Source organism: Phycodurus eques, chromosome 9, assembly GCF_024500275.1.
Source record: "Phycodurus eques isolate BA_2022a chromosome 9, UOR_Pequ_1.1, whole genome shotgun sequence".
NCBI lineage: Eukaryota > Metazoa > Chordata > Actinopteri > Syngnathiformes > Syngnathidae > Phycodurus > Phycodurus eques.
In genome coordinates, this window is record NC_084533.1 from 26,129,212 (window position 1) to 26,139,294 (window position 10,083).

At 38.7% G+C, this 10,083-nt stretch overlaps 1 protein-coding gene across 1 annotated transcript in view; it reads left to right on the forward strand.

The window, feature by feature from the left end:
• Positions 1-9,272, forward strand: part of gpm6aa (glycoprotein M6Aa) — a 28,254-nt gene extending 18,982 nt beyond the window's left edge. Inside the window, exons 5-9 of the mRNA XM_061685183.1 lie at positions 471-627; positions 2,736-2,889; positions 3,053-3,129; positions 3,608-3,673; positions 5,323-9,272. Of these exons, the coding sequence (XP_061541167.1) occupies positions 471-627; positions 2,736-2,889; positions 3,053-3,129; positions 3,608-3,673; positions 5,323-5,475 (607 nt within the window). The 3' untranslated portion in view covers positions 5,476-9,272. The remainder of the gene's footprint in view (positions 1-470; positions 628-2,735; positions 2,890-3,052; positions 3,130-3,607; positions 3,674-5,322) is intronic.
• The last annotated feature ends 811 nt before the right edge of the window (positions 9,273-10,083 follow it).

A 10,083-nucleotide genomic window follows, 5' to 3' on the forward strand; every position in this document is an offset into this window, starting at 1 on the left:
TTGTCTACCTACATCCTTTGATTCCCAAAAAGAAGACAAATTATCCATGTTGTACCTCCCTAAATACAGGACAACCGTATTGTCACACTTTCCTAAAATGAGGACAAATTATTGATGTGGCACTTTCCTAAAATGAAGACAAACTTGTGATTTTGCACATTCCTAAAAAGAAGACAATGATTGATGTTAAACTTTCCTAAAAGAAGACAACCCCAAATTGTTATTTTTGCGCTTTCAGGCATGTCTCCTTGCGATTTTGTTCTTACATCTTCTTATGATAGACATGTCCATCCAATTTCTTGTCGGTCGGTGAAACTGATGTCAGGGGCTAATTTTTTTTTTTTCATGTATGTTCAATTTCTAACATTACCAAAATCAGTGAAAGTGTAGTCACCAGTAAGTAGCATACGGAAGACTAACTTGGTACCTATGCACATTTCTTAGCGTTATTAAAATGTATTTATTTCCAGGATTGACATCATCAAGTACGTGATCTACGGAGTGGCCTCAGCCTTCTTCGTCTACGGCATCCTGCTGATGGTGGAGGGCTTCTTCACCAGCGGGGCCATCAAAGACCTCTATGGAGACTTCAAGATCACCACCTGCGGACGCTGCGTCAGCGCTTGGGTGGGTTATGGCGTATAGCCCAAAACGTGCATGTCTGGAATATGTACAATTATTTTGTTTTCATAATGAAATAATTAACATTCTCATTTAAAAATTGTACTGTTTATATTTGATTACATATAATTACCCAATTATTAAGAAAATCAATAATACATTTAATGAAAGTATTTAATTAAATAAATAGTTACAAACACTTAATAAATTAAAACATGTATGTAAAATTGTTTATTTTACTACTTTATTATCCACCATAAATCAATTTACTGAATACTTAAGAAGATAAATAATTTTTAAATTGACTATTTACAATAAATCAATTACCGCTAACTAATTATTATTTCATTTTGATGAAATAAAAAGTATTTCATGAGATTAATTAATTTTTAAAAAGAAATTGGATGGACATGTCTATCATAAGAAGATGCAAGAACAAAATCTCAAGGAGACATACCTGAAAGCGCAAAAATAACAATTTGGGGTTGTCTTCTTTTAGGAAAGTGTAACAGCAATCATTTTCTTCTTTTTAAAATGCAGCTCTGGCGTGTGCCCCCCACACGCCAGTGCAAACTGTAGGCCGGTCCCAAGCCCGGATAAATGCAGCGGGTTGCGTCAGGAAGGGCATCCGGCTTAAAACTTTGCCAAACAAATATGAGCGTCAATCCAAAGAATTTGATACCGGATCGGTCGTTGCCCGGGTTAACAACGTCCGTAACAATTCAGCGACTAAGGGTCGAAGTCAAAGAAGGAAGAAGTGGAAAGCGGGTTCTTCGGCAGAAAGCCGACAGCACATCGTTTGTAATAGAAAACATATACTGTAGATTTGCACTATTAACATCGCTAACTGGATAAAGTTTGCAGCTCATCTATCGGATCCACAAGAAAATGAGCGAAAATGAACAAAAATAATGCCACGTTGGTATTAAATGCGTTCCAGCTTTACAATTACATTGAGGCCCAAATCATTCAATTACCAGGACGTGACGTTAATGAAATATGTCGTATTGAGGAGCCGGAACGTAACGAGATTATGTCAGCCGTGAAATTAGTTTGCCGATCTGCAGTTCTCTGCGGGGGAGGCAGAGGAAGTGATCAGGTTTTTTTAAGATGTCGCAGTTGGAGCTGACGTCAAATTTATCTTGTTGCACTAATGCTGAGAAACATATTTTACACTAATGCTATCGATTAATACAGATGGATACTTAATTCATCCCATGAGGGAACATAAATATTTAATTATATTATTAGTGCATCTATTCTTCACCACCAAATAGCTAATTTTGTATTTTTTTTTCTTTAATATCAGACTTTTCCCGTAACGTCTAAGAAAAGCAATGAAGTGGTGATGATGTCATAGTGTAGTAGTGCAGTTACGATGTTATTGCCTTTGCCACCATGGGGCATATTTGTGCGTTAATTCGGAATTACTGTGGTATGCTATGATGAATTTACCTGCATTATTGGCTTGGGAACAAAAACAAACAAAAATATTTTTAAAACAAAGGCGTTGCTGCCTATGCTAATCACTGCCACTAGGAGGCATAGTCGGATATTCTGTTAATGCCTCTGCTGATCACTGCCACTGGGGGGCATATTTGTTTGTTAACTGGGGATTTTTATAGTATCTTGTGATCTGTTTACTAGAATTGTTGTTATTGCCGTTGGAACAAAAAAAACATTATAATCATTTTATATTGTCATTAAGCAATTACATTATTGCCTATGCTAATAACTGCCTCTAGGAGGCATATTTGTGCATTACATGGGATTTCTATAGTATTTTGCAATGTACAGTTAACCTCCGTCTATTTGCAGTTAGCTATTCACCAATTCACCGATGCACGTTTTGTCTGTAGAAACTATCCTCAGTTATTTGCCAAAAAACACAACTATTCATAATGTTTGTTCTCTTTCTAAAACACCATTGGTTACCACAAGATGGCGCCAAAGGCCTGGCCAATAGGAAACCAGTAATTAGTGTCAAGGAAGTACTTTGTAGGTTGAAGTTATAGCTCTGCACTATTCTGAGGGCTTCGGTGTAAAACAGCCAAAAATCTAACACTAAAAGAATCCAACACTAACACTCCATAAAAGCTTTTGTGTTGTTTCAGTTCATCATGCTGACGTACATCTTCATGCTGGCCTGGCTCGGGGTGACGGCGTTTACCTCCCTGCCCGTCTTCATCTACTTCAACATCTGGAGCATTTGCCAAAACGCCACCGTGCTGGAGGGAACCTCGCTCTGCCTGGACCCGCGCCAATATGGTAGGGATGACTAATCTCGTCAAAACGTTAAATGCCTCATTTAATTTCTTTGGAATTTGTACAATAACACTCGCAGTCCGTCAGCAGCCTTAGTCAACCGTCTGTGCTTTCGTTGACTAATTGGAGTCTGGTTTGTATTACAATAATGTATATTACATTGCAGGTATAGTGGCTATTAACGAAGCTAAGACAGTGTGTGCAGGATCCGAGAAGTTCTACAGGATGTGCGAATCCAATGAGGTGAGCTTGAAAGAGTGTCGTGATAGACACCAAATTAAATGGTAGTAGGTTACTACTAGCTCGAGTCCCTTGTATGAAAAAATGGTGGGATTTGATACAAATGTGATATTTAACTAACAATAATACCATGATAAAGTGCAACGACTGATTTATTGGGGGGAAACACAGAAGGGAAAACCTGTAGAAACCTCTTTTTTCAAATTAAACATGCATTCCAACCCAAAAATAAACTGTTCTTTCTTAATAGTGTCATAATCACCACCAACTATCTTAAAAAAAACAAAAACATGATTATTAGTTAGCTTTTTGATAGAAATCTTGCCATGAACATAGAGCATCATGGTTTCATTTTTATGCTTACCTTGGCTCTTAACTAAAAGATAGCAAAGTAAATTAACATGTACAGTACAGACAAAGAGAATCCATGAAAGCCAACATTGTGGTGGTTTATGTTTTGTTTTGCTTTTTTTTGCTGCAGCTGGACATGACATTTCACCTGTTCATCTGCGCCCTCGCTGGAGCAGGAGCCGCTGTCATCGCTATGGTATGACGCCATTTAAAAAACCATAAATGCACAATCATCCAACCATTAAGCCATCCATCCATCCTCTGTAGCGTCTTTCCGAGCTGGAGCCTATCCCAGCTGACTTTTTGACGAGGGACGCGGGGTACTGTACTGTATCCCGACTTTCCAGCTGTCTCCTTCCACCTGAAGCAAACATGGCTTGTTCGTTTCTCCGTGAACCCATCGATAATGAGACAGAACTACATCTTAAACGATATGCTGGCATTCCCAGATTAATTTCTGATCGGAGAATATTGCTTGTCATCAAACTCAGTCATAGTGTAGCTTCATAACATTTTCTGGCCCTATGTCTCTAATTTCACACGACTTGTGTTTCTATCGGTGTGAAAGAAAAATTATTATATATTATAAATTATTATAATTAGGCTCCAGCAGCCCGCAACCCGACTGAGGAGAAGCGGTAAAGAAAATGGATGGATGGATGGGTAACCAAATAACAAATCTCTGTTGTTGCTGGTGGGCAGTTTGGGGGCATCAGATTGCCGTTAATCTGCTAGAAGGCATGTTGGCGCAGTGAACCAACGCCATTTGTCTGCCTCCCTCCCCTCCTTTCTTTCGGAGGGGGGGTTGGCATGTCACAGCGTCGTCATGGAAACAGCAAAAAGAAAGGCGACGTGATGGTCGCAAATGCGCCCGCTATATAATTTCCGAAGAGCTATTTTCTCTGAATTAGTAAGTGTTGATGATGTGGTTGAAAATATTATTAGGAATCCAATTTCGCAGAGAGGAAATGAATTAATTGGAGATTAGACCTTCTTAAAAACATCATCACTGTAATTTATGTCATTTAGAACGAAATATGGTCAAACAAACCCAATCCGTTACATGCAACCAATGTTAGTTAGTCTGTTTGCTCAGTTGCCAAATCAATTCACCTAATGTGAAAATAATGTGTGTAAAAGAACAGTCAGTTAAATAACACTCCAATGCAGTTCAACATGTTCACTCCGTGCTGCATTGCTATGGAAACTCGTCCCCAAGAGTACAGCAGCCCACTTTATGCTGCCACCTCCTGGATCGTTGTGGAAGTCCTCTAAAAAGTCCCAACAAGCATGATCGGTTCATTTTAGGTACATGCTTAAGTAAGTTTTCCTATGTAGAGAGTTTAAAATGAGTTAAAGGAATTTTTTTCCTCTCAATACCAAATACTATTTGTCCTATTTTTCCTGTTCACGGTGGATGTTGGACTGCGACAAGACAAGTAGGTTTCTTTCTGTCCATGGCTCTGTTCATTATCTTTATGGACAGAATTTCTACATGGTGTGTAGAGCACAGGTTATCAAACCTTTTGAGTCCAGGCATTGCTTCCTGGGGAGACAGGTTTCCATAGACCCCCTCATGATCCTAACACCGATTAAACATATCATCAGATCATCTTCTAGAGACGTCCAATAATCGATGCCTTGACCATTTTCTGAGCAGGAAAAAATAATCTTAACACACCCCACAACAAGATAATCGCTCAGGAACAACTTCTGATGATCGATTATCAATATTTGTGAACCCGTGTTAGAGTGCTGCTCCTGATGAAGTGGAAGAAAATAAAGGTATGGAATTTGTTCCATCCCAAAATGATGGGCTTTCTCTTTTTTGCCATTTCCCTCCAGATCCACTACTTGATGGTGCTGTCGGCCAACTGGGCCTACGTGAAGGACGCGTGCCGGATGCAGAAGTATGAGGACATCAAGTCCAAGGAGGAGCAGGAGCTTCACGACATCCACTCCACTCGCTCCAAGGAACGACTCAACGCTTATACATAAAAAGCCAAGTGGGACGGGGGGGACACTCCCGGGTGGGCGTGGGGGGGTTCCTCCCCACCGCCAACGTCACTGGTGCATCACATGACAATGTGGTTTGAGCGGGGGTACGCCTCAGCCGCAAACAACATTTCAGCTAACAAAAAGAAGCCCCTTTACCTCTCGTGGCCGGTGTTTGTTATCATTATGGCAGTTGTTGAAATATGACACCAATCGTTTAGTGCCGAGTAGTAGTTGTAGTGTAGTGTGTAGAATCACGAGTAGCACTAGGACCAGTTTTTTACTATTATTCTTTTTTACACTTTACGCTTAGGAAATAATGAATTTGCTAAGCCTCTTTTTTTTTTCTTTTTTGCTCCTAATCCTCCTGTTACGATTGTTCATGGGTCAATGTGACCTGCTGCATATTTGATTTGATTTGACATACCATGTAGATATAAAAAATATTACAAAAATATATCTTTTTTTAGTTTGTTTTTTTTAGATTTCAACCTTCCTGTTAGGTTACTTTCTTTGGAACACCAAATATTTTCATGGTTCAATGTGACCTGCTACATGTTTAGTCATTTAAAAAAAATTAAAAAAAGATTTATTTAAAAACTAATTGAAAAAAATAGAAGTACAAAAATAAAGCCAGCAAAATATTTTCTTTTTATTTTTTACACTTTTTAATTATTGTCTTACATTTTTAAACTTTAAAATAGGTAAATTTGACCTGCTGCATATTTAACCAACAATTTAATTAAATAAAAACAAAACAAGAAATAGAAGAAAAGAAAAACTTTTTTTAACCCTCCTGTTATGTTAGTTTCTTTGCAACACCAAAAATGTTCCTGGGTCAATGTGACCCACTACTTGTTTAAATTTACATTTAAAACAATATGTGTAAAAATATACGGCACGGTCGACTTGTTACAACATCTGGCTCACAGTTCCGGGGTTCAAACCCCGGCCCCGCCTGTGTGGAGTTTGCATGTTCTTCCCGTGCCTGCGCGGGTTTTCTCTGGGTACTCCGGTTTCCTCCTTCATCCCAAAAACATGCATGGTACGTTGATTGAAGACTCTAAATTGCCTGTAGGTGTGAATGTGAGTGCGAATGCTCATTTGTCTCTGTGTGCGCTGCAATTAGCTGGTGACCTGTTCAGTGCGTACCCCCACTTTTGTGCAAAATCAGCTGGGGTAAGGTGCCAGCACACCCGCGGCCCCAGTGAAGATAAGCGGTTCAGCGAATGAATGGATATGTAAAAATTAGAAGAAAAAAAAATCAGGCACTTAGTTTCAGTCTTTTTTTCTTTTCTTTTTTTTTTTTTTTTTTACTTTTTTTTTAATTTACTTAGATTTTCAAACAGTAAAATGTGTCAATTTGACCCACAATATAACAGGAGGTTTAAGATATTTTTGAGTTCTCGGGTGAAGCATGACTTATTCTTGCTTCATGAGGAGGTCAGCAGGGGCTTTAAAAAAGGTTCTCAAGCACATTTCTCATCTCATGTGTGATATCGATGTACTGTATGTGAATGATTTATGTATAGTAAAAAAAAAATAGTAAAATGTTTGCCAGGAATTAAAACCACTAATCACAATACAGTACCTATTTTATATTTTAAGATAGATAAAAAATAGCGACACAACAATGAATACCAAAATCAATCAATGACTCGCTAGGTGTGTCAAGCCTGTTAAACAGGGAAATTATTTTTTTGATTGATATACATATATATAAAAAATTGGATTAAATTAGCGAGAAAGTGATCATCTATCTCTGAACTGTGAATGATTCCATTGTCACTAAAGCACATACTCTCATAAGCCACTGTTATGATTATGACTGATAATACTGATAATAAATTCCGTTGTCGTTGTTGTTTTTTTGCAGACTGCACTGTATATAGTGATATTTCAAAGCATTCCAATGTGTGGTTAAGCACTGCAATGGGAGAATAATTGCGTTGGTCCACTTAAAGGAGACATATTATGCTATATTATGTTTTGGTGGGGCTGTTCTCTGTCTCATGCAAATTCTTTCATTGCCTTGATGACTGGGCACGTGTTCCGAAAAGGCTTAAAACTTTATGATTTAATATAAAAAAAAATTTTTTTAAAAGGACTATCAACAAATTCAGCCAGTTTTTGTAGCGTTATTGGAGAGACCTTGAGAGACCCTGAGACCTTGAAGCTCCCTCCTCATCCAGACATTAAATGAATGCCTCTTGCTCAAAGGTACCACTGGCTAATTTAACAACAGATAAAGCTCTATTGTATTTTCCCTCGTGGAGTCAGCACTTCATTACCGGACCACCCAATTACACTGCCTCCACGAGGCCAACTTGGTTGAACATTCAGTATGCAGCTAATCGGAATCTATCGCTGGAACACTGTTCACGTTTCTGTGCTAACACTGCAGCTCTGCTTAACTTTTTAGTTTTGATATGGTTGTGTTTCCGTGTTTTGTTGCATGTCACTTGAAAATCAGCCAAGTATTAGCCGGAAAAATTTGCGTGGGTGAGAAATTATATAAATTAGACAAATTGAGACACTCACTCGCAGACGGATTTTCAGAAATGTGGCAGTTAGCAGAAGCTAATGCTGAAGAGACTCTTAGCTAATGCTAATCTGTGCTAACACTGCAGCTCTGCTTACGTTTTGGCTTTGTCGTGATTCCCTGCAGTCCGGCGTCATTTAAAAATGGCGGATCTTCACGCAGCCTAGCCACGAGGTCATGGGCAGTGAACACTGCTTGGGGTGGGATTATGTCATTTAGATGAGCTGTTACATCATATTGGCAAAATCAATTTCACACTTGATGGGTCGGTAGTCACTCCAGAGACCCAACTTAAGCGTACACAAATAATTAAAGTCAATTTTCCATAATATGCCTCCTTTAAGTGTTCTTTACTGTAGACAGCAATGGTCTGAGAAGAGGAAGCCTGACAGCCGATTGGCTGGTGGGAAAAAAAAAAAAACGATTATTATCAGTGTTTCGTAGACTTATACGACCATTTTCTGTGCTCCGAGTTGGAAAACTGTACTGTTAGTAAAGACTGTGACTTTAGATGTTATTCGTGGCATGGATATGCATTAATATAGTCGGGTTGACTCAAAAAGTTACCTTCATCTCACATCTTTGTTTTTAAATTGATTTTGACACTTTTTGCCTGTCTTGCTGGATCAGCCCCTTTGTTTCAATGTGCAGTACTAAACCTTCCATATAAACATGCTTCATGCTACTGATATAGAGATGTAGTCGTTTGAGTTGTTTTGATTTTGTTTGTGATGTGGAAACGTCCTACAGCTTGATACTTGTAGTCATAATGACCCCTCTCTCTCACTCTCTCTCTCTCGCTCTCTCTCCTCTCAACCTTCTCCTTGTATTTGTCTTTTGTACTTTCACCACCGATGCTTCGTAGCAGGCTTTTAAAAAAGAAAAAAGGGAAAAAAGTTGGATTTGTTTTGTATACATCCATGTGCCAACAGCTTGAAATGGCTTATTTGACCTGTATGATCAAATTTGCTTGCGTAAATAAAATTCACTTGTGTACTTGTTGATAGATGGCCATTTTAAAATGAGTGACTGCAATGTAACCCACTAGATGTCGCTGTTGTCGCCGTTTCATTGCAAATGCAAAAGGTTGGAGGCTAAATACCCCGAAAAAGCTCACCTCATAAAATTGCAGCATTAAATTAGCACTAATAATACAAGGTATTATCTACCAGTACATATTGAAATCGCCAAGTTGTATTATTTAATGAAAGTAATAAAGAAGCAGTGAAATCCTCAAAATGACAATCGGCATTTGACCAATGTGGGCTCATTTGTGAGATTCCCCTATTACAAGCATTTCACACCAAAATGTACAACTTCCTGTTCAATTGTGGGCATGTGTCCTTGAGACTTTTTCATGCGTCCTGTTATGATAGACATGTCCACCCAGATGTTTATTGATCTGTGAAATTGGTGTCGGGGGCATTTTTTTTTTTTTTTTTCAGAGAATCCTTGAAATCATGATTAAATTTGATGCCATGCCTTACTAGATGCCATAGGAAAAAAACAAAAACTTCCTTCGGGGCTCATTTGACAGAATTCTCGAGTAAAAAGCGCTGGAATTCGCCCAAACTGGCTGCCTCGGCAAAAATGGAGGACAACTTCCTGTTCAATAATGGGTATTAGTCATTTAAACTTTTTCATTTGTTCTGTTAGTTTAAACATGTCCAACTGATTATTCTGTGAAACTGGTGTCGGGGAGGGGCTATTTTTTTCTAAGCTTCACTAGTATCCTTGGAATGTTTACTAAATTTGACACAAAGCTCCACCCACATTCAATATTGTCAGCATAAAGCCTTTTCCATTCAGCATTGCCCGTCCGTCTAAGACACCTGCTTCCAACTGGGACGCATTCAGGCAAATTAACAAGGTCATTCTAGGAAATTCGCGCAAGTGAAGTGCTTCAAACCAAAATGGATGACTTCCTGATGACCAAAATATTTAACAAATTTGACGCCAAGCTCCAGCCCCATTAGATGGATACAGGCAAAAAAAAAAGCTTCACCATCTCGTGTTGCCCATGTGTCTACGATACCTTCTTCCAAGTGGGGCTCATTTGGGCAAGTTCC